This window comes from Battus philenor, unplaced genomic scaffold (assembly GCF_028537555.1).
Source record: "Battus philenor isolate CCGP_79_NKW_IND1 unplaced genomic scaffold, ilBatPhil1.0.hap1 SCAF_12, whole genome shotgun sequence".
Lineage (NCBI taxonomy): Eukaryota > Metazoa > Arthropoda > Insecta > Lepidoptera > Papilionidae > Battus > Battus philenor.
The window spans coordinates 9155025-9180639 of record NW_027181674.1 but is presented as its reverse complement, the minus strand read 5'-3'; the positions used below and the strand labels follow the sequence as shown (position 1 = coordinate 9180639).

General features: G+C 32.2%; 2 protein-coding genes across 6 annotated transcripts; both read left to right on the top strand.

Moving 5' to 3' along the window:
* On the top strand, window positions 1–6531 carry Tsp97E (Tetraspanin 97E). 2 transcript variants are annotated; one of them, XM_068776328.1, is made up of 6 exons: window positions 1–174; window positions 262–429; window positions 795–893; window positions 1162–1287; window positions 1443–1574; window positions 5049–6531. In XM_068776328.1, the coding sequence occupies exons 1-6, from the start codon at window positions 115–117 to the stop codon at window positions 5145–5147; spliced, it is 684 nt and encodes a 227-aa protein (XP_068632429.1). In that variant the 5' UTR covers window positions 1–114; the 3' UTR covers window positions 5148–6531. The 2 variants fall into 2 exon arrangements, with proteins under 2 accessions (XP_068632429.1, XP_068632430.1); XM_068776329.1 differs by lacking the exon at window positions 5049–6531 and adding an exon at window positions 2534–3146.
* A 1656-nt stretch (window positions 6532–8187) lies between these two features.
* LOC137932622 (uridine phosphorylase 1) lies at window positions 8188–24340 on the top strand. Of its 4 annotated transcripts, none has more exons than XM_068776233.1 (9): window positions 8296–8322; window positions 12581–12774; window positions 13772–13895; window positions 14625–14786; window positions 20017–20202; window positions 20379–20517; window positions 21566–21759; window positions 22692–22765; window positions 23460–24340. In XM_068776233.1, the coding sequence occupies exons 2-9, from the start codon at window positions 12617–12619 to the stop codon at window positions 23566–23568; spliced, it is 1146 nt and encodes a 381-aa protein (XP_068632334.1). In that variant the 5' UTR covers window positions 8296–8322; window positions 12581–12616; the 3' UTR covers window positions 23569–24340. The 4 variants fall into 4 exon arrangements, with proteins under 4 accessions (XP_068632335.1, XP_068632334.1, XP_068632332.1 ...); XM_068776231.1 differs by lacking the exon at window positions 8296–8322 and adding an exon at window positions 11974–12125; XM_068776232.1 differs by lacking the exon at window positions 8296–8322 and adding an exon at window positions 11974–12177.
* Window positions 24341–25615: the final 1275 nt, after the last annotated feature.

The following is a 25615-nucleotide window of genomic DNA, read 5'->3' as shown; positions in this document are numbered from 1 at the left end:
TTTAAAGAGTATACATTTAATCGGTGTATTCAGAAAATTTTGTTTTATGAAACGACAATAAAGAAGGTTTTACACAAATAAAGGTACATTACAATACTTTAATAATATACCAACATGTGTGGTGGATTTACTTGTTCTAAAAACGCATTAATCGCGTTAAATGTGTTGTATGTGGTAAGTTTCTTTTATCTTCAAACGTTATTTTACTCGAGTTTTGTTAAGAACGAACTCGTTGAAATACTGATTTTTAATTATTTATAGGTTGTTGCATCTATTCTCATATCTGTTGCGGTATACGGACAAGCATCGTCTTTGGTCACCAATTTGCCTATAGTCGGAGGAATTTTAGCTTGTGGAGTATTTCTAATCTTGATATCATTATTGGGATTAGCTGGAGCTGTTAAACATCATCAAGTTATGCTTTTCTTTGTATCCTTTGAAATTAATGTTTCGTGTTTGTAATCCAGTATATAGTTATATACTTTCTCTTTGTTGTCATATCAAAATATTTTCAAGGAAATTTTACTTTTACTTCACTAAGTGTTCCGTGTGTGCTTTGTAATGTTTTAGCATATGATAATAATTAAATATGACTGCAAACTACAAAAATTCAAATCATGTTTTTTGTAGATTTCATATTTCATTGTTTTTTTTAAACTCAATATAGTATGTTTGATAGAATATAAATGATCCTCATTATGCACAAACTGTGATTTATAACATTGTTGAACATTAGGCAAATCCTCTGTAATTCCATGGTAAAATTTTTATGAACCCTTAACTCGCTTTATTAGTATATGGTGATTCTGTTTCTGCTGTTCCTTGTTCAATTTTCTGTGGCTTGTGCTTGTCTTGCTGTTAATTCTGACCAGCAAGAAATGCTAGCACAACAGGTAAGCATAATTATTTCTTTACTGTAATAACTATTTTAACAGCTGGAAAAATATAACTAAAATGATATTTTGAGTTTCAAATAGATTGCAAAAGCCTGGATGAGTAAAATAAATTTTGTTAACTTATTTATTAAACTTTTTTTTTACAATAATTTCATTTATATGGTAAATAATTTCCCAAATTTACTTATATTGAGAATCAATTAGGTAAAATAAAGCACTGAAAGTCATAAATGGAGAATCTGTACAAACATCTAATCTATTTCAGGGTTGGAATAAAGTGAACATGGATGTAAAGGAACAGGTTCAAGAAAGGTTTCAATGCTGTGGTTTTCAGAATAGGTTGATTCCAGTGAATGGTACCGCAGACTATCCCTCATGTGATATTGTAGATGTAAGCAATATTTTGTTCTGTTAATTTAAATATTTTATATTCTATGAAATTTGTTCTTTGTGTTAAAGAATTTATAATTAAGTGGGTTAAGCCACTTTTTACAGCCTCTATTATTTATAAAGCATTTATCGTTATAATACTCATTTAATTTTTAGAGAACCTGTTGCAAGAATATGAATTTTTCACCAAACTGCCCATGTGAACCTTGCATGGAAAAGTTGAAAGAAACAATTGATAATGCATTTAAACTTTGTGGTGGGATTGGACTTTTCTTCAGCTTTACAGAAGTATGTGAAATTTGTAATATCAACATTTATTCAATTTGTAGATAGAATACATGCATTTACCTTTCCTTGTCTTGTATTTATGTGGAATGATTTTTTCACATGTAATAAGTTGATATACAACTACTTTGACATTTGAGGTCAATGTAAACTTTTTGAAAGCCTACCTTTATTAACCTTCACTGCAAGAATAAAAACACTAATAAAAACCAAGGTTTGCATTGTATTTTAAGAACAGAGTACACTTTATATTGACATAATTTTTCATTATGTGACTTAGTTATTGTTGTGTTAAGAACACTTTAGCGGAACAAATAAAAAGTTTATACTTACATAAAGTCATACATTAACTTTTACAAGTACCATACACATCCATAACCCTATTATAAAGACTAAAAACTTAAAGAAGGATAGTGGGAGCCTGTGGATGACAACTGCAACCTGCAACTAAGTTGCAAATCAGTTATTGATACTTACAGTAAGTAAATTATTGAACATATCTTGGAAAAAAACTCTGTGGTATGTGCAACATCTGTTGCTGATCCCCCAATCAATTGCCTGCATGGCAGATTCTGGTCTACATTGAGACTGTTGGATTGTAATAATTCATTGCAATCTTAATGTGAATAGTTATTAATATACTGTCTAAATTTTGTTTCAGTAAATGGTTTATAGTAGATATATTACTAGAACAATGGTTACATGCAGAGAGGTTAGATCTGGACTGAAAGAGGAAATGTGCAATTTATTTTTTAAACAATTCAAAAAATTTCGTTATCTACATAATTTTAATTACATCAATTAGAAGATATTTAGTGACAATGGATATCGACAATTATCGATTTTATAGCACTAACCTTGTTTTCACAGTCTGTTACTAATTTTACTCATTGGTTATAATGAAAAGTAATTAATAGCATGGGAATACTTTTGAACTAACTTTGTTGGTAATTGTTTTACAGTTTCTGGGTGTTTGGTTGACTGTAAGATATCGTAATCAAAAGGATCCAAGAGCTAACCCAAGTGCATTTCTGTGAATAATCTTGGTTAAATGGAGATTGCATTATAAGGTGGATTGCATATTGGTGTGCTTTGAATGCTTTGCCTTTTATAATATGGACACTTTTTAATGCATGTTGTTTAATGCACGTATTATATCCTCGCCTCCACCAAATAAGCCCATTATCGCAAAAATCAAATTCTACAGGATAAACAAAAAACCGAATTTATTTAATTACTTCCATTATATTCAACCTGCATCGGTCATTTATATACCTAAACAAAGCTATATTTTCTGTGTGAATTTATCTTTTATAAGTATCTAATTTCTGATTATATATTTTGTAAATTAGCAGAGTTATTACGGAAAATAGATTCAACTGTTCAATTTAAACGTATTTGAGAGCAATGTCCTTTACGAAGTTATTCGTGCGAAATTTTAAACTGACCGTCATCAGTAAGGTTGCAATACGATATTATCATGTGTACATTTCTGCCAACTCCTTCACCGCTAAATTTTTTATAGTATTTTTTGAGTCGCATTGGTTTAGTTTGTGATCGATTCTGTAAAATAGGTTATGGTATTAAGACGTTACCGTATATGTATTCATAAAAAATACAAAAGTAGCAAGTAATATCCATTACTGGAAAGTTATCGAACATTTTCTCCGCAAATAATCGCTAATAATAATATCGTATTCGCTCTTAAGATTCTACAAGCAAGAATTTCTTTGCCGAATTATACCGCAATTTGTACTTCATTGAACTATTTTCGTAAATGGCTGTTATTGCTTTTTTCGTAGGAAACATTAATGGTGGAATAAATTGGTATTAAAAAATCTCCTTCATTTTACATAATAAAAAATCTCAGTGTAATACTATCTGTAGATGCCGGTTTAAAATAAGCAATAGCATAATACGGGTTTATTCGGTAGGACCGTTACTATCTTTTTATAATAGGTTCTCATGATCAGTATTTCATATCTGTGTAATTAACAATGTTATATTCATTTAATTAAAATTCATAAACTACAAACTCCATAAATATTAATGTACACAAACATATATTCAGATTTTGTATTTTTAAACAAAATATTTGTATTAATTAGTATAAATGCTTAGAATATATATTAAAAGCTCTGGAACAATCTACACAACAATTTATAATAATTTCATCATGTATCACATATCCTGTATGAGATTTTGTTATATAGAGGTGATGGCTCTGATGTTACAATGTGTAAATTGTAATATACCCCGTTTACCCCTATTTATAATCTACATGTACAATAAAAGTACAAGAATTTACATGATACCTTATATATGAATTTACATGTACCGAAAAACACCTGACTCTGTGACTGCATTATATAAAGATAAGTATTTTTGATAAAAATGTGGAAATTAATTATGTCAATATTAAATTAACATTGGAATGAAATTAAAAAAATAGGCTCTTACTGTCAATGTTATTTCTCACTAACAAGCATGAAAATAAACTTTTTGTGTGTAGTTAATATTATATGTTTATTAGTAGCTTAAATTAATTTCGCGCATTATGGATATTTAACATAAATTGCAAGATCAATTTATAAAAAATGTCTACATGGCGGTTGTGAACTCTGTATTATATCATATACATTACTTAGACTTCAATGATTTATTAATGCCACAAATAAAAAAAAAATTATGATTTCTTCATCTAGGTGTATTAAATTCATGTTTCTTAATTTGATTAATAAATATGTTATTTATCTTTAATCTATATTTATAGTGAAAATAATGTTTTTATTAACATTTATTTTTAAATGATATTTAAAACAGCATAATTGACGGCACACACGATTTCGTGTCCTGTCTTGTATACAATGAAGTTTTCCTACATTAAAAATGCATCAATAGATCATTAACTAATTTATTGCAATTTTCAACAATAATTTGAATTTTAAGATAAGGTTTAACGAAAGTATATAATCGTAGACCTTGCAAGAGCGCTTAAAGAAGTAGAGACATAGAGAGAGTTTTGCTTTCGAAAATGTGTTTTAGAGCAGTTAAATTTAAGTTATTATTATTATTATTTAATAATCTTCCAGGGCAAAACATATTCTAATAAATCATAGTATATAACAAGACTTTATTAAATATATTATATTATGCACTTAAATTTATTTTATATGTAATTAATTAAAAGATAAAGGCAGTTTTCATTTATTTTAGAGTTTGCCAAATTTGTGATTATAATTTGTTCTTAGAGAAAACTGGTAAAGAATAATATTTTTTATAAATGTTTTTAGTTCATGTAAAAACTATAATTTTTCATTTCATAGGTTATGCTTTTTTGGTAATATGCCATGTTTTAGTGCCTTAATGTAAAATATTTTTATGTAATAATATTTACTTTTTTATAGATAAGCTCTGTATGGTTTTCGATGTGTTTTAATTTTTAATGTAAATTTTTACGAGTTGTCATTTTTGCAGTTATTCGCTGTTTGGCTCGCCCGACGATATCGCAACCAACCTGACCCTAACTACAAGGAACCACATGCTATCTTTCCCAGAAAGAACTATCTCTATTGACTTGTTCTTATCGTAGGCAATGTTGTAGGCTTTAATGTAGTGTTCCAAATGACTGGTTTTAGAATTAATGTCGCTAGAAAGAAAGAATTTCAAATATCAATAGTGGTCGACTCTTAAAACCTAAACAAATATTTTATTAGCTGTTATAACTATCTCAGAAATGAGGGTAACTTAGGTGCATATTAACTGATACTTCTACAAGATCTAAATAATTTTGTCATAAATAACTGGAATGTTTTATTTTGCGGTCATATTTGTTCAAATTCTGTTAACCTATATTCAACGCATTGTGTATTAAAGAAAAGAAATCGTAATACTTGGAAAGTCAGTTTCGATGATGTACAATCTATGACATGTTGTAATCAGAGTAATGAAATTGCCAAATTTTTGATTTAGAAAAGTAATGAAAAATTTTCAAGTTGATGATTTAAAATAATCACGAAACTGTCGTAAATATATAACCTGAGATCCTAGTGCGTAACGACATTTTTTAGCCTTAACCACACTTTTTTTTCCCGAAATGTGATACACTTATTGTAGTAAAGCTATTATTATGAGAAGCAACAATGATTGAACCAGCTGACTAAATGTGAAATAAAATGAAATATAATTTTTTGGTTGTAAAATAAACAACTATTAAGTATATTTTGATATAATAATGGCCTATTTTGGTATTAACAAACGGTTTTTAATTATTTTGTTACCTTGGTAATTTTTGGTACACATTTAGTGGTAATTTTAAATTGTTAATTTTTAATATACTTTACAGAGAATAATAAACTTAGTTTGATACCAATTGGAATATATTTGTCAGCATTGTGGTTTGTTTATAGTACAATTATATCTGGGAACAGTAAATTATGTTCAATACAGTATGTAAGGATAACTTTCATTTTTTTATTATTTGACGTGTCTAAAATCATTTTATTATATCTAAAATTAAGGAAGAGGCTGTATTGAAAAGGTGACCAGTGATCTGAGTTACAAGTTTTATCTGCTAGTCAAATAATTTATTTTAAGTACTCATACTCGTCTGCCATTTTTTTTAATGAATTATTGAATAATGATTCTGATGGAATAATATTAAAAGACATAATGTACTCATTGTTGTGCCGACTCCTTTTTACTATTTAAGTCTATATCTTTTAACTTTAAATACATAGAGCTTTAATTAGTTTTTGTTGTGCTATAGTAAAGGTGTGCTTTAGTTTTTGAAACAGTTTCAGTTTGTATAAATAATTTTTTTTGCAAATCTTGAATACACGTATTAAAACAATTTACAATTTGAGTTCAGTCTCTTGCTTATTATTATAATTTTTTATTCCTTATATAATTAATAATTTCAGAAGTTTGTGACGATAATCAATTCCTGTTTATATACACGTGTATAATCTTCCTATTTCGTGATTAAAGTGTGTTGATCAATAAATTTATGAGGTTTTATTTGTGCTTTCACAATATAATCTGTTATTCATTAAACATGAAATTCAAAAATACTAAAAAAGGTAATTAAAACATTATATTTTAAAAAAAGCAGTAATTTAATGTAAATTAGAGATTTCAAAACGATAAGGTAAAAAAAATCACATTGATATTATTTTTTTCTCCATTTGTTGTAACGGTTTAAACATTTACTGTATTAGTAATGAAAGTTTTTTTTTAAATCTGAATGTATGGACCCATTATTACAGCAGTCAATCTGAGAGGACGTTATTCATACTACAAATACAACACGACGTTTTAAATCTACTAAACCACTTCTGCAGCTATGATGCGGTTGGTTATTGTGGGATGTAAGTGCAAGTAGGAAGTAATTAATAAAAGCGAGATCCTGAATTTAATTCAAGAATTTCAGTACATATGCATTTGATTTCTATACCAGGTATGTGTGTGATGTGTGATGTGATGAAAAATAGAAATGTTCCTTTGATATGGAGTGATGACTGTTATGCGTAGTCCTTGCTAGAGTTTAAAAAAGGATGCTACCAGTGTTGTAACTTGCAATAACTACGACGGGATGCCAAAAACGCCAATCCCGCCGCCGGCTTCAAATGAAATATCGAATTGGACAGGTTTTCTTCCACCGTAGCTAGAAGTGTTACTAGAGTCCTTTCCGCCGCATCTCGTCCCAAATGCATTCTGAACAGGAAGTAATGGTAGCCTGTCAACAGAAAACAAGGTTTCTGAAAAAGGTTTGGCCTTTTCGGGCATTCTTGAATCGGAATGTAAAAGGCGCACTAAATAACACCCCAAACGAAGGTACCTTTCTATTCTACCCCTACGTAACGGAGCATTCGTCTAAGTGAACTAAGAGTTCGGCGGCCTTTCAATCTGGTAATGATTGCTTAAAAAAAATTCAGATTAATCGCCCTCAGAGTACTCACGTCTAATCAGTGGATACTATACAAATACCGCTAAGGCAAACAGCAACGTTCTACCACAAAAATGGATGAGGTTATATTTCCAATAACTGGTGTGGCTTACTTTGAGATAAGCTTATATGATGTTTGTGAAAAAGGATAAAAATAGACGTTTGCTTTAAATAAAATGCATAATTCACAAGACATATATTTTAGACTTCACTATACTTCGCTGTTAAAAAGTAATAGTCTCTGTCAATGAATTAAAAGAAAAATCAAATATCGGTATTTCGATATTAAAATTGATTCAGGTAGTCATTAACATCAGTTGTTAAGCACATATATAATATAATATATTGCGACGTAGTACACTTCTGTATACTATGTCAATACTGTATGATTCCTGATAAGAATGCTCGATAAGAGTAGTTGAAACTGTGTATTATTTTGATAATCTCCATCGAAACGGAGTTTACATTTAGATAATGCTTAGCACAATAGTTTATGTTAGATAAATGTTGGATATCTTCTTATCTGCACGTTTTGACACATAATATAAATATGCGATCTGGAACATTGCTGACGTTGGTACAATTTTTAAAGCTACTGCGCAAGCTTTCGACGCGCACTGTCCGCGCCCTGCTTTAGCAGTGGAAAGCGTGAATAGTAGAGTTTAGACACTGGTGAGGCGCTAGTCTTGCTTATCATCGATCCATCGGGTCAACTAAGAAATTTATATACATTACCTAATAGGTTCAGTGCGGACTGTCAGTGTTTACTACAATGTCCTTCGACAAAGATGAGCTCCTTGATGAGTAAGTTTTTTTTATTTGGAATTAATAAATTAATATAATCATTACTATAAAACGGTAAAAGCAAAAGTATATGTATATATGTAGGACTGTCAGATATTGTTCTTATCTAAGTAATATATTAAAATTATTTTCATTCTCAAAAACTTATTATAAAGATTTAAATATTAAATTAAACAATTACATTTTATTTTAAATGAATATATACCATTTTGAACCTTCTTCATCCAATCATATAACAGGTATTTAAGTATTATTTACGTTTTTACGTAATAACCCTAATGTTGCGTCAACTTAAAGGGATTCAAAATAAAATAGGGCAAATTTAGAGAATCGGAGTAAGCTCAGGTTAACCTACTTTCTAATAATTTTGCATTCATTTTATCTGAAACTATAATTTGTAGATAAATATATTGCTAATTAATAGTTTCAATAAATATTTTTATCAAAACATACTTTCTTTGTCTTATCTTTAATATAAAAAGGTACAGTCGCGAAAACTATGTAATTGGCCATGTTGACTGTTCGGAACTGTTGTCCGAGGTAAACTTTTGAATTCCTGCAGCAAGAACGCGTTCTAGATCTCTCTTCTTTTTATCAACGGCTAAGACAAATATCGGTAAACGTACACCCTTGTACAAGATGTGTGACCTCCACAATTCATATATTAGTAGTATTGATATATTCTCGTGCTGTCTCGTATCTTTTAAAAGACAATTTCGTTTGAAATTATTAAATACACACAATACAATTTAAACCTCATTGAAACGTGACGGCTTGCTGTGACTCGTAATTATTGCGGTGCGATCTGCAGAATGCGCTGGATCTTTGATCCCTGTTTAGTCATGTTTTTCTTTGTTTTGTCATTGTTCAACTTTAAATCATTAAATGTTCTTAGTAAGATAGTTATAAGGTAATCATTGTAACAAATTTTATATATACTGTTTATCTCCAATAAAGTAAATAAATAAATAAACAAACTTTTCGTGATCTGAGAACGTACATGTATTGTTATGCGTTAATATATATATATATATATATCTGAAGCGTGCATAAATATTATAAAATAATGCTTTTTAAATAGTTAAAATATCATGTTTGCTTACAAATAATAATAAATATAAAATTCGATGTTAACAAGAACATTTATTGACATTAACTACACAAGAAACATGTACTGTAAAGGTTATAATTTTTGAGAAATCGTTGAATAAATATTATATTCGGGTTCAAGAATATTGTATTTGTCTTTACAATAACTCAATGCTTTTAGTAGGGTAGTACGATCCTCTTGTTTCTTGTTTTGTTTAACGTCATTAAATGTATATTAGCCATAAGTAGTATAAAATGTAACGTACGTGTAGTGCTGGCATTAGCAATCATGTAGTCTTATTGATTGCGGGAGATTTTGTTTCACTAACTCTAGGAATTTTTCGATTAGATGTTTTTATTAAGAACAAATAGACCTAACCTAATTATAAGTCTTTAGACTGTTAACTAAAAGTGAGTATTTAATTAAGGTAATATTTTTTCTTTCGCTATTTTCCCCTCTTCCTAAGAGAGTTGTCCGCGTAAGCACATTTAAAGTCTATGCCATAAGTATTTTTTTACTAACTAAATGTTGTAGAATTTCGAATAATGCTAGTAAAAATTACAGTTAAGGATAAAATTAGAATTAGCAGTATTAAAAACTATACTGCATAAATTACGTAAAAATCCATTAATGAAAATATTCTAATTATATTCAGAGTAATAAAAGCTTTAAAGGGGTGATGATTATAAGAAGCAATGACCTTTTTTTATAACGGTTAGTCTATAGTTTATCACAAGAAATAACTTTTCATTTAATTTATACATTAACCTGTATAAACTAAATGAAAGTAATTTCTAATGATAAATGAAGGAGTAATCGTAACAAAAATAGGTCATGTGCTAATTGCGAGCAACTCTAACGTCATTGTGGAAATGGAAATAAATTTGTTTTCAGATAGAATCGCGGAACTTGTCCTTCTAAACTGTTCGATACTTTCCACTACGGTGCTATTGATTTTTTCATCCATTGCGATACATCAATTTCGTTTACATACATCAAGATTTCCTTGTACACATTAAACGCAAATAGGGAGAAAATTACAATTTTAACACACTGTTTTTAGTTCAAGAGTTGAATTGTTTTTTTTTTTAATAATAAGTATTCTTTTTTTGAAATAAATATTAAAATTTACGTAGAATTTACACCAATTTACTTCAAAATTATGATTATGTCAGATATATTATGGAATTAACGGACTGTTAGCCAATATACGTGTGTTTACAAGGTAAACGCTTAAGTCAAAGAAATCCTCGCGGTAACTTTATAACCGTAATTGAAATCCATCTTTATGTGAATTAAATGACCTGTAACATGTTAAGTTTTATGATAATATAGAGCTAAAATATTATATCAATTGGAGAATAAAGAAATATTTAATTAATGTCATTAATACAGTGTGTCGCAGTCAGTAATGAGACCAAATGGCGCATCTGTCTTTCCGACGATAGATGTAGATACGTTTTCCTGTCGTACAATATCCGGTGTTCTGTATATCCAACTGTAAATCTTAAAACACATTTATTGACCTAATGATTTTTTTTAACTTTACAGTAGTTAATATCAAGTTCATAGATATTAAATTACTTTGTATGATTTGATTATTTTACCCATATAAGATTATCTGCAATGATCATTCGTTTACGTCATTAGAAGAATGTAAGAAGTGCGTTGCTTAAAAGAAAGAACCTGATGTACATTCTACTTCATTATAATGGCATATTTTAACTTATAGCTACGAGCTCACAAGAAAATGCAAAGAGATTTTTTGTAGTCGCATTCAAAATATGTTTAACACAGCTGTAGAGCAATTTATACCCGAGATATATTAGCACTCAAAATTCATTTACACTATTTTAGAATTTTAAAAGTTTTGTGTTTAATATGTTTGTTAAATTAATTACATGATAATACAGTAATTATATAGTAATACCGTACATAGTTGATTAACAACAAAAGAGTTAGTTCCTAATTTTAAGAATCCTACACAAAGGAAAGCAAGGTCTCTCCTTATTGTTTCCAGTTCAAATTTTATATAAATTGTTATTTCTCTTATATTTATTAATATTGATGTGCATATAAAGTAAATTACGCATAGACCTGTCTGTTGGCGATTTGTCTCTAAGGTTCGATATTAGTTTGCCTCTGTTTAATTTAATTCTGTGGAATAAGAAAGTTAAGTAATTTATGTTACGTAAGCCGGGACTAATGTTACACAAACTTAATGTTATAACATCATAATTTCATACGTATGTTGTAAAGGTCAGGCGATGACGTATGAGATTTTTTGTCGAACAACAAAACTTTGTTATCTTTATTCACTTTCGATTTAGTTAACCGATTTATTTACACACATTTGTTATATATTTCAACACACCGATAAGAGTTGGCTTAATAAATAGCACATTTGAAATTATGACAACTGAACTAAAGAGTTTTGTATTCAATACAATGGTAGTATTGATCAGATAACAAAACGCAAGTTTAGCGTAGTCTGTTTGTTCTCACATATAAGCTTGTGAAAAAAATTTGCACTAGTCAGTCTCATTTGCTCTGCTGTGGAGAGTTGTCGTGGCTGTGTTTTGAAGGGAAGTGAATATTGTGATTAACTCGTTTCCTAGTAGTCATTATTACGTTTGTGTTAACTTAAAAATTTATTCTATAATTTTAGTTGGAAGCAGTAAAAAGAGCTGTGTCACGTTTATACAATACTTAGGTATATAGTATTTTCTACAACATATTACTACAATTTTAAACATTTTATTGAGGTATACAATCGCATGTCTCTTAGAAAAAATAATATAAAAATGTATTTAATAATATTTATTTGATAAAAACTTATATCACTGTGCACATAACCTATCATTTCTAAAACCTGTAACAATGATCTCGTTTATCAAATAATGCAATTTAAACGTAACCTTGTGAAAAAATCTATTAAGCATGGTTCGATATAATTAAAAATTGTGTTTTATATTTGCGAATACAATAAACACAACTTTTGAAAATACATTTTTGTAAGTACTTTTTATATGTATAAGTGTAAATTTATTAAAAAAAAATTAGACATAATTAAATCCTTTTCCTTTTTATTGATTTAAATATATTTTTAAAATACGATATTCATTGCATTTACTAAATTAATATCGACAAAGTTTTATTTTGTTTTAGTTTTTGTTTTCTTTTACAAACTCAAAACTTTAAATAATGTCGTGCAATTGTGAAGATAAGGAACAGCCAGTGCATCAAAACGGGTGTCAGCCGAGGGTTAATTCTGTTTCAACTGAACTACAAACTGGTTATAACAAAAGAATATATGAAAATGGAAGCAAATTACGCGAAGAAGAGGATCTCAATTCAGTTAGGTTGTTTATTTTAAGATATTATCTAAGTTATATTTACTTTCCTCTAAATTTGTAAAGGGAATTATTTTTATTAGAAGTGCAACGTTCAGTACTATTATAAAAAAACAACAAATATTACACACTGAAACTTTGAAGAGTTGCTAAAAATACCTTAGAATAATAATTTTCTTCCAGAAGTCTTATTGAATAAAATAAATATAACATGAACTAAAATTCCTGATCTTTATATATACAAATATATATATATATATATATATATATTAATAATTATATATATAATTATATAATTATATATATATATAAATATAATATATATCTATATATATATATATATATATATATATATATCATTGGTAAAATACTAATTTACGTTTTGTTATGTACACGTATAGTGTCTGATAACTAAATTAAAAACAAAGTTCGATGCAAATATTATCTGTTTATAAAACATTTGCGGTATCTACTTATCATTTTATTCTACATCATGTACATAACATAGAAACTTTGAAATAATGCAGAAGTACGATCGTAACGCATTCGACATTTCTTATTTGATGATTTATTATCAAATATATATTTGTGTTAATAGTATCTTTCCACATAGGAATAAAATATTAATTATAAACGTCATCGCTTTAAATAAAGTTTATTATGAAAGAAGGTTCTAAATGCTATTTATCTTATTTTTTTTGTATTCATTTTGTTTATTTTAGGGTCAACAATATTTTGTGTAGTTTTATGTTACTGGTTTTAATGTGAAGTGATATTGATAAAGAAAAATATTTTTTATGTGTCTTAATCTTGTTAATTATAAATAAATAACCCTAAAAGCCAAATGTTACTGTATATTATATAGTATAAATTACATATAATTTTAACTTTTTTCTGTACATATGGTTTTATTGTATGATTAATGTTTTTCATCCTATTATGTGCGGAGTAGGGTTTTTCCAAACTTACAAACTGTCGACATATGAAGACACATTGAATTTCGTAGATATCCTGATGGCACTGTGCGCTTGCGTAACCCGCACATCGAGCTCATGGACCAAGATATCCTTTACCATCTGGCACTGGGGAGCGGGTCGCATGACCTTGTTGAAATGTTTGGTGATGTCCAAGTAAGAGATATACCTTTTTTTATTGCATTCAATAATTAAAAAGTTTGTTTATTTATTAAACAATACACGTCCGCATACAAGCGGACTTAATGCTATTGGCATTAACTCTAGTCAACCTTGAGTGGTGCAGGAGAATGCGGTAGATGTGAAAGTAAAATATAACAATAAGTGTTCAAACAACTAATATATTCTTTATTTGTACATATATTTAGGCATTGGGTACTCATCGATGTTTATTTTTTATGTCTACATAGACGGCATTCTCCTTCGACATTATAAATTAATTTTTTTCGTATACAATATAAGTCAATTTTACACATGATATACATTAAAAAACTGTTTTTTATGGGAGCACAGTTATTTTGAACGAAATAATGAAAAAAAAACTTTAATTTAAATTCCTTGTCATTTTTCTTGACGTATTTTTTTATATTATTTCCTTTATTTTGCGAAATATTTAGACTATTTAGTTACTATAAAAGTACAATGTACAATTGGACAGTGGCCGGATTATTACAACTTCCTTCTTTGTTAATACTCATTTTACTAGACTAGAGCATATTACTAAAGAAGGCTAAATTAGTAGTATTGCAGTCATTATATTAGCTTATAAAGATTACTACACGAATATTATTTTTTTTAAATTCTCGTCGACAACCAATATGATTTGTGACCAAAAAAGTAATGTACCTGGGGTTAAAAGTTTGTGTTCCTTAATGTTATTTTCAGTTCGTGTGCATAGGCGGCACACCGAAGCGTGTGGAGCAGTTTGCGTACACCATAATGGCAGAGATTGGGCACAAACTGCCATGCGGCACCACTTTGCAAGATATCAGTCAGTTCTCTTACCGATATTCGATGTACAAAGTTGGCCCCGTCCTCTCTATAAGCGTGAGTATAAACGTGCGCTAAGAATCTGTAGTAAAGCATAATCTCGATATTCAATTTATTTTTTAATATTATATATTGCCGTCATAGACAAATAGAAATATTAAGAGAACATTTCTTATTCATTTAAGTCAAAAATGTATACTTCTGATTAAAAGGACATTTTTAGGCATAGGACATAACTTCTTCGCAATATTTGAATTTAAATTTCATGAAGTGAGTACAGTAGGTATGGATTTCCACATCGTGAAGATTACCTTACAGAAAGAAAATAAAAACGTCTAGTTAGACTACCGGTTTTCTTTGTATTTTTTTTCCTTGTTTTCTTAAATTAAAGTGCTGCTGTTACTTCGAAAGGTGCAGTAGTTCCCTCCGCCGTATTTTTTGAGTAGACTGTTTCCTCTTTTGTATGGTTGCTATAAGCTATGCACCATTGAAATACCGTACATTGTCATTTATCATAATTTCAGCTGCAGAACGTCCATTGTTTGTTTAAGGCCATCTTCTACAGATTTCTAACAGGATTAGTTCAAAGCAGCTAAAATCAAGCGACTTCCGAAGACATTAAGGGTCGTCTGCCCACTTTGAGGGCGACCCCACGCTGCGCTTGCCAGTCTGTGGGGCCTTCCTTCAGAACCTCAAGACCCCAGCGACCGTCAGTCCTGCGCATTATGTGGCCTGCCTATTGTTAGTTAAACGTGCCAATCATCTGGATTTTGTCGGATAATTTCGTTCCTCTATGGATGTGCTCATTCGATCTCATAGAGAAATTCCGAGCCCTCACCTCGATTCTCTACTATAGTCATCTGCAAGGTTCGCTGAGCGACTATGTGCTTGTCAATGAGGCCATAAGTAAGAGACCACGTTTCTGTGCCGTAAGTAACCACTGGTAACATACATTAGTCGTAGACGTTCGTCTAAGCTACGGATATATTGAACGAGAAGACTGGTTTATTAAGCTAAAAACGATACAACGCTCAAACGCTCTACTTTTTCGTTACTTTTTAGTGAATTAGTTTATGGACAAAGCAAGTGCGGCATCTACTATCTTTCTATACCGACTTATCAAGTTAAAATATAATTGCTAACCATTTTTCATATGTACGACCCATCACATTCAGCAAATAGGATAAGACGAGTTTAGTAAAAGGTTAGGTTGCAATTGGTGATAATTGCAGACGTTTTATAAAGGATTATTGGTTATAGGTGTAAAAACTTTAAATGGGTGAATGAAATTGCCAATTTAATGTATGATACCCCCTATCCAAAAATCAATGGTCTCAGAAATAATAACTACTGGACTGATAATATAGTAAGAAATGGCCGTTTCAGAATTCGGATTCCTGCATATTATAAATAATTATTATTTACTATTTGTTCCTATAGACTTTGTACTGCCAGAAGTTATTGGCCTGTCGCATCCTTATGGAAAAATAGATTCATGTAATACATTAAGAATTTTAAAAAGCTTTAAATCATTTTGCTGCAATATACGAGTATGTTATAAATTCACCCCTTTAAAGTATTTACTCATCCTCCTCCTACCACCCTGTATGACCACGAATTAGAGTACAGGAAATATTTTTTTAATTCTATTGCTTTTAAGTTTAACAAGTTTATACATTTAAATTGCAGTACTTAGTATTGGAGCGTCGTGCGTCGTCGTTCAATTGAAACAATTGAATAAATTAGTGTAGATTTATTTCACGCTTGTGATTGTCGTTAAATAAACGATTTTTCTAATTGATAACTTCTCAGACAACTTATAGTTTTGCCTCTTAGTGGTAAAAATATTAAAATACGAAACTTTGAACGTCTTTTAAAATTCTTTTAGACTATACTTAAGAATAATTTATTAGATTAATATACATAAAAAAATTTCTGAAAATAATTTAAATCTACAAATTATTAGTTTTAAAATATGCTTTGGAAATAACAGGCTTATGATACTACATTAAATTTTATCATGAACCTATGTTTTTTTAGTTAAATTCTTGCGATGAGACTTAAATAAATTTTTAAAAATATCTCTCAATGTTCAATTTACGTAATATTAATTTACGCTGCGGATGAAGGTAGAAGTTCTTATTCCAAGTATTTTGTTCAAGGTACTGATTGAAAACTTACTTACATATGCTTTCTCTTGTAAATCATTGTAGTTGCAATCAGCATTTGTTAGTAAGACCTTACATAGTACATAAGTGGGTTAAGTGATTAGCTACGCGTGACAGAGGCTCCGATCGCTCGAAGCAGTTGCAGGCTCCGTCCGCGTCCTTCTCGCGACCAGCACTGCTCGCTAGAGTTCTCCCGTTGACTTTTCGCCAGCCAGCCGATCGTTCGCGCACTGTACCGATACTCCTCTCGCGTGAGAGGTGCGCACACGCCGGTTTTCCCGTAACACACTTACCGTCGCGCGCACCAGCGGTGTTCGCAAAGGGGAACCCAGTACGGTTAAGAAACCGATTTAGATTAGAAAGTTCCGTTCGCGCTCCACCTTTCGGCTCCCGTGAGCAAGTTCGTTTATTCCCTGCCACCTAGCAGGGAGGTTGCGTGTGATTAGTACTGGTCCTGATAACGGTAAGTACACTTCAATGTTTATACTCGACCAATCTACACACCCACACACTTCCGCTATGTCGCACTAGCAACCGCTGGATTTTACGGCTCGTCACCCCAAACTGAACTTTACTATACTTCCATGCCCTAGCTCTACCGTGGTCCCTAGCGATGCCTGCTTAGATTTGGAAATGTAAGTTGATACTGCCTCCATAACATTGGACAAGGCAGGCGCAAGAGGATCAAGAAGGTCCGCGCCTCCGACGGGGCCTGATCGGGGTATGATTCCCCTCCTACCCCACCCACACCCGCCAAAAAAGCCACTAGTGGCCTCAGACCCCCCGCACCAACACCCGCCCCTTGAAAGAGGGCCCCCCGGCGCCTAAACCGTCAACGCGCTTAATTTTACAGAACATGAGAGTCTGGATAAAGATCTCGCCCTGGCTCGACAGCCAAGGCATATCCTGCCCCAAAGCGCAGAACACCGCGCAGAGGATAAGAATCCACCTTTCAACGGTGGATCATTTTCGTACGCTCACGCGTCATCTCTGTGCTGTGGAACTTTCGTTCTTCATCTACGCCCTCCCGAAAGAGCGGCAATTAAGGATCAACGCTCGCGGCCTCTCAATCGAAATCTTTACAGACGAGATATTGTCCGACTTGAAATCCCAAGACATCCCTGCTTTTTCGGCTAAGAGAATGACTAGCGCGCGCACGCGGAAAAATATTCCGCTAGTGATTCTCGCAATATAGTTTACCCCGGAGGGTAAGCAGATCTGCGCCCTGTCAGGCATACCTTTGAAGCCCCTCATAAGAAGGGCTTAATCGGGCAGTGCCACCGCTGTCAGCTTTACGGACATTCTGCCTGTAACTGTTACGTACGATCAAGGTGCGTCAAATGCCTGGGTAGCCATGGCACCCAAGAATGCTCCCAAACTCCCAACACAGAGGGCCCACCAGCATGCGCCCCTGCTAAACGGCAGACCACTCCGCCAACTATCGGGATTGCGCTAAGGCGCCCAAGCGGCGGCTAGTAGGCCCTTCGCCAGAGACCCGAGGCCAACACCCTGCCCTCGCCCGCCTCAGCGTGGGCCAAACCCCTCTGCCACGCACGGGTAGCGGCTGCCCCTCAGCCCGCGGTAGAGCCTCCAACGCTCCCAACTAAGGCTGCCTCTAAACTGCAACCAAAACCAGCCGAACCCTCCGCAGGGCCCGCTGATTTCACGGAGGACTTAACATCAGGGATGTGTGACCGCTTTCTTTTTTCGCGTGTCAACGCGCGATATCTCTACACAATAGCCGACAACTCAGTTAAGAAATAAGGGCTCCCGCATCACCCACTCATTACCCCAACAACTTGCTCCCTCATAGGGCGTAAACTATTGACTTAACCCTGTCTAGCAACGTCCCATTGCAAATTCAAAGCATCGAGTCGCTTCACGAACTGGACTCCGACCATCGTCCCGTCCTAATGCAACTGGGCCAAAGCGCTACAGAGGTTCTTACAACCAAAACTAGCGTTAACTGGCATGCCCTCGCGTCTAGACTCAAGCACATAAACTCGCAGTATCTCTCTAGTATCCTCGACAAACGTAACTCGCCTGAGGAATCCCTACAGGCAATAAAGTCATTTGCCAAATACGTTCACTCAGCAACCCAAGAATCTACCCGGAGGACAGTCATCAAGTGCAAATTTGTCGACTCTCTCTCTCTCTCTCTCTCTTAATTTGAGTCAGCCTCCGCACATCCCAATCCCCTCATAGCTAGCGCCTCACGCTAATCCCCGCGCACCTCAGTTAAGACCAAAAGATGTCCTAAAGACGTTCTCCTCACGCCCATCAGAGGGTTCCCACAGAACACTTGCGACACCGCACCCCCTGCAGACACTCATAACATTACAAGCGCAAACCACTCTGCATCATCAGCAACTACTGCATCTGCAACACTTTACACAGATCGCCGCGTTCTACACAACAAAACGAAACATTACCCACCACGCCACAACATACGTTTTTAGTGAGCGGCCGCTCGTTCCCTAATCGCAAACAGCGTGGGTGGACCGTGGTTGGATCCGTATCCCTCCTCGGCTCGTCAGTGGTCCATGCTGCCGTCCCAAACTGCTAGCGCACTCCAGCAAGGCACCCCGTCAAAGCTCTACCGCGAAGAGCCTTAGCAACGTGCGAACGTCTCGGTGAAACTGGTAGGCGCCCTACCAGCTTTATTTTTTAGTTTTTATTTCGAGTTCACGGACCCTTACGCTCTGTGAACTTAGTTCCGACGAAGCTGTAAAAGCCTCAGGGCTAACAGCATTAACATCAACAGAGAAAAAGCAAGCTACACGTTAGGTTAATCGGTATAGTTAATGTATGGCTATAGACAACGTTCATTCTTCTTAATAGCAATTTCAATTTTTAAAAATGTCTTATTAGGTACATTAAAAAAACTTCTGTTCAACTTTATTTCTATCTTATATTTAATATTGTATATTGAACAAATAAGTATATAACATATATTTTATTTGCAAGTCATATAACATAAAGATATTTTTTTTTCTGGTATTATTTAGTAAGAAAGAATCCATTAATACAAATTATTGTCTTGAATTTATTTTACATTTGGTGGACTTTTTAGCATAACTCTCTTTACGAAATGAAAAATAAAACATTTTTATTTACAGCACGGTATGGGTATCCCTTCCGTAGGGATTTTACTACATGAGGTGATCAAATTAATGTATCACGCGAAGGTGCGCGATCCCATATTCTTTAGACTAGGAACATGTGGCGGCGTTGGCTACGAGGGGGGTACGGTCGTCATTTCTGAAGAAGCTGTTGATGGGACTCTTAAAAACGCACTGGAATTAGTAAGTATAATATATTTATTTAAATTTGAACAAAGTTTATTCCTGCAAAGCACAAAACAAACAAATAAGTTGCGATGTAAAACCAACAACATTACTGATTGATGGGTCTTTGTTGATGAGTTAGATCTTCTCGTGTTACTGACTAAATAGAAATAATTGTGTGTTATGGTTTTCAGACAGTTCTCGGAAAGACAATCCAGCGACCGGCGAAGTTAGACCGGCGACTGATACGTGAATTAAAAAACCTTGCTGACCCTGAAGACCCTTACGACACCATAACTGGAAAAACTATGTGCACCTATGACTTTTATGAAGGTTTGTTGCATTACGATTATATGGCCAATCGGAATTTAATATAAATTATTTATGTCGCCAAGAGGCCAGGATGGTTTATTAGGTTGTTAGTGTTAAATTTGTTACACGGTTTTAAACTCTGGACAGCATTTTTTCCCCTTTTTGGAGACCTCTTGTCATGCGTGGGGCAGGGATGGTACATATCGTTTAAATATTTTTTTTCATTTTATAATTTTATTTCACTTTTATACAACTTAAACTTAAATTAGTATTACTTAACTTAACTATAATTATATATATTTTTCTTGTGTCCTTCACAATCTCTATCTTTCTTCGGATTTAAATCGCCTCTCATGATCACCTTTATTCCCTCACCTTCATTTCTAGACTCCATATGCTACATTTTCACAGTTTTTACAATTTGTAGCAATTTTCATTTCAAGTTTTATCCAATTATACCTAATCTGTTATCTTTTTTTTTACTAAACTTATATTGCTCTATTTATGACTAGATTGTGATCTTGCTCGCTCTTTTGACTTAGTTCCGAGTCTTATTATTTTCTATTGTATTTTGTACTACTGCTTTGGAGAGTTCTAGGAATACAGGGCGTTATTAGTTGCCTTCCATGAGGGAGGCTGCCGTCTTCAATCCTCTTTCTCATCTTGACCTTGGATTCAGACCGCAGTCCTCCAAACAGGACAGCCGGTAATGATGTGCACCACGGTCTAATCCACCTCTGGGTGGGTCACTGATGCACGATTGATTCTCCTTGAGCTTGAACCTATACAGGTACTAAGAGTATCTTCCATACTCCGTGAACATCTGAATCAAACACATGTCAAGCTAAATTTTCCAGAGTACTCGATGGGCGGACATGGCGTCCGAGAAGAAATTTCTCGTAATGGATGTCGACGTGCATTTCCTTTAGTTACTTTGACTCATAAGATAATAAACCATGCATGTAGGTTTAAAATAGGTAATGAATGATGTTTCGTTCGTCAACAGATGAGGAAAGATCGAATATATTACTTGAGTGTTACTCATAAAATATTAATTTCTCATTTGAAGGACAAGGGCGTTTGGATGGTGCCTTCTGTGAATTTACTGAAGCCGACAAGATGGAATATTTGAAGAGCATCCACAAAGCGGGCGTAGTGAATATTGAGATGGAGTCGCTTGCCTTTGCTGCCCTTACTCATCACGCTGGCATTAAAGCGGCTGTGGTTTGCGTTACGTTCCTCGACAGGCTCAAGGGTGATCAGGTATGTTGGTATATCTAGCATTTATTCGGCATAAAAAAAATTTTCAAGATAGTGATAGATGACGATAATCCGTTGGTGATATTGGCTAGTTAAAAAAAAGAAAATTAGAAAACTAATGTTTTCAAGGACATTAAAACATTTTGTTATTTACTCGTAAATTGGCGATAACATAAAAATACGTTCAGCGACATTATGAACTTAAAGTATTCGTTGAATTTTTACAATTTTCATTGCCATCTCATTAGCAACGAAGTCACGATAGACTTTGGTTTGTTTTGGTGACGTAACTATATTTTTGTTTGCTTTTTTTGATTAAACTTCTATCTATTCTTATAATCTTGAAATCAAGAAACTATCACCACAGTTACCCCTTAGAAGAATAGCTTTTGCTTATAAAGAAAAATGGATTTAGATGGTCAAATAAGATGTTATGCTACAGTTGTTCAGAATACAATAATAGCAGAGTGGTGCCTTAGCATTTGCTTACATGTTGTTTTGGAAAACTTCTAGAACATCGTCGACGCAATAGTGTCCTCCTTGGTGCCCTTCTTCTCCAGATTATAGAGTAGGCGTACTTGTCAGAAGGAAAAACCGACCTTTCCACTATGGCATGTGTGGACTTGTTTGCTCATCCTCCTTACTGTCTAAAGTAAAAAGTAAAAGATCGTGGAATACAGTTTCAAGACGCCGAAAAGCGGTGGCTGTCTTCTAAAACGTCGTAGAAAAGACCTCTAAAGAGGAGTGGGTTCAATGTTTCTCACAATTATTTTACATAATGCCAGGATTCAAATATTGCTGAAGGGATTATTTTGAAAAAGCAATAAGTACTTTATATGTTGATACTTAATACAAATTTGTTTTACAAAAATCTTTCAATGTGGCCCTCTCGTTATAAGAAAAAATTTCGTTAATATTTTTATTTTTTCTTTTAGGTTCTAGCGCCAAAGGAAGTGTTGGATGAGTGGCAACAGCGTCCAACAAAGCTTGTCTGTCGTTACATTAAAAAGTAGGTTCCATCTTATAAGTTTTCGAAATGCACCGCAGAGGTACTCCCCTGCATACATAGTGTCTTCATAACGATTTTACTAAAATTTCCTTTATAAAAAAATTAAAGGTCATTTAATACGGTGTGAATTTCATGCTCAGCTGTTCCCTTTTGATATTATTTTGAATATTGAAGATATCTCAATTTAATAAATTTAGTCTAGTCAATAAGTATATATTGGAGTACTTTGCTAAAGAGACTTCTATCGCAATTTCTACATATCCGGGTAGAGATTGTAACTTGAGTCGGCCACAGGGGTTCGCTTATTTTATTATGCAAATGAACATTTTACAAAGCTATTAACTACTTAAATAATAACCGATGCTCTTAAAAATGGTTACATGGAAAGGCTTTATTGCTAGTAATCGAGCTTATTTATAAAACTGCTATAAAGTTATATTAAATAACTTTTTTTAAATAATATTTGCTTAAATTTTATTGCGCTGTCGACGGTCTAAATAAGCTCAAAAATAAAACATGAAAGTAAGGATACGTAAGATCATAACATTTTATAAATAAAATGATTCTTAAATATAAAATTAATTAAAAATTTCACAAGTGGAAAGTTAAAGTTAAAACAGTTATTTGTGAAATTTTGATGTCCTCGTGTGTTAGTTTTAAGTTATTATTTAATAATGGTATATATTTTCTGTAGATGTTTGCAAATGAAGGGGCGTCTGTCTTTGGAGGGGCATGGTTCCATCGCGGTCAAGAGTCCGCGTCGTTTCAAACTCGTGCAGCAGGAATCCGAGAACTACGACTAACTCTAATTATGCTGAACTTTTAATTAAGGTCAATGTATGCTTTCATCGAAATGAAAGAAAACGTTTGTGTGAAATGACATTAGGTAGCTTGTTGCTGTTCTGTTTGTTTTATGTAAGCAAATGATTAACATGTGTGTACTTGTTATTTGATTGTTCAGACGGTGCCATCGATGATAAGGATCATGAGTTCCAATGTTATGAGGTTTTTAAATAAAGCGGTTGGAATAATATGCAAATGAACGAATTATTGTTACTACAAATACCGTATTAACTAAAAATGGCATCTGCTATAGCTCTCATGTCTTATTGTAATCTCTTGAATTAAACTTGTCTAATTAATTTTTTAAATTAAATTGAGCGTAAAATATTTGTTTTCTCTGCCTTTCTGTATATGATCCAAGTTTTTAAATTCGTTGTATATTTTTCTCAACAAAATAATGATATTAAATAATGGTCTTTGCCGGTAAGCTTCATATTATATGTTCGTTTCCCCAAAAAATAATATGTTTAATTTATATTATTTTTTAAGACTAAAATTTTAGCCATTACTTAAATAAAAAAAAAATTGTTTCGTGAAAATTTTACCTCATGTTTCACCATTCCTTATTTAATTAACTTACATTATTTTAGTCAAATTAATAAAAAAATTTAGAAGAGAAACCCTCGTATCAAAGTTCGGTGAAGATATTTTTTAAAGTTAGTTTGTAAATGAGAATTTCATAAAACATACCCAATAAACATATCTGTGGTACTTTATATTTTGAACAGTTTATATTCGTTACGGATTAATTATTTTTTAATTTTCGATGACGATTAGATTTTGACAAAAAGTTTATGAAGTTTTTTAAAGAAAATTTTCCTAAATTTTATAATTGTATTATTCTTTTAAAGTGATATAATTACGAAAGTTTGTTATTAAATGGTATATTTAAGAATCATAAATAATATAATGTAAAAGATAAGGATGTTATACACAGAAAGATTAAAAGTTATTTACAGTAAAAATGAACAATTTTTAAATAAGAAAAACTTTTAGTAGATTGTTTCTTCTTGGAGGTTACTACATATCTTACCTTTAACTGGTCAAATTAAATCTTTATGACTTTTGATCCCTAACAATACACTTTACCCCATACAAAGTTTCATAATTACTGTACGTTGATGTGTGTTAATATGATACAAACTTACATATACTAAGGTTGTTAAAGGCTCCAGTTTATGATCGATTACTTTCAATTATATACTCTTGCTCTTAAAGTCAATCCTTTATAACATTTAGTGGTAATGCTCTCCGTTGTTATAAAGTTTTTTAAGCTAGTAATATATTATTTTTGAATATTTGTACCTGTTTACTTAATTCGTCAAGATATTTCCTAGAAAAATTATCAAATGTATAACAAATTATTTATAAAACTCTATAACGCTCTGTTTTAACGCTTAAACTGTAACCTATTAGTATAAAATTACTTATGAATCTTCTGAACTATTGTATAATATATGTAATGTAGAATCTCCTATTGAAAAGTCCTTTACAGTGTTTTCGGCGTCGTATTTCTCAAGCCACAAGCTTTTATATATGACATTTTTTATTTAATATGACTAGTTTTTATTTGAATTAGTTGCAATTTGAGAACCTCAACCTTATTAAACGTGTTTAGTAGAAGAAATCGTTTTTTTTACAATTATAAACGTATTCACTGTTGTGAATTTTTTTTGAGTATTGTGATTATAAATTTTACATTAGTTATGTATTATACACGTGTATGGACCATAACAGATAACCTGCTTTTTATTGGTATTACTAGATTTGCATTAAAAATATTTTGTATGAACTCTACCACATGAAAGGAAGTGTTTGTGACACAACACATTATATTGTGATTACTATAATCTTTCAAAACTGTACATCGAATAGTTGCTGCACAAAGGCAAGATTTTACTAAAAAAATATGTATGTAGAAATAAAATGTTTTTATAATCATTTTGCACTGCAGTGTTATAAAGTAAAATTAATAAAAACCAATTAAAAAGCTGGTCGTCTGGATAA

Bases quoted from the DNA above. Each gene is read 5' to 3' on its own strand.
- Tsp97E (XM_068776328.1), top strand. From the start codon at position 115: ATGTGTGGTGGATTTACTTGTTCTAAAAACGCATTAATCGCGTTAAAT. The intron at 430-794 runs GTATCCTTTGAA...TCGCTTTATTAG, and splicing joins ATCAAGTTATGCTTTTCTTT to TATATGGTGATTCTGTTTCT. The intron at 1,575-5,048 runs GTATGTGAAATT...TCATTTTTGCAG, and splicing joins TTTTCTTCAGCTTTACAGAA to TTATTCGCTGTTTGGCTCGC.
- LOC137932622 (XM_068776233.1), top strand. From the start codon at position 12,617: ATGTCGTGCAATTGTGAAGATAAGGAACAGCCAGTGCATCAAAACGGG. The intron at 12,775-13,771 runs GTTGTTTATTTT...TGAATTTCGTAG, and splicing joins GAGGATCTCAATTCAGTTAG to ATATCCTGATGGCACTGTGC. The intron at 21,760-22,691 runs GTATGTTGGTAT...TTTTTCTTTTAG, and splicing joins ACAGGCTCAAGGGTGATCAG to GTTCTAGCGCCAAAGGAAGT.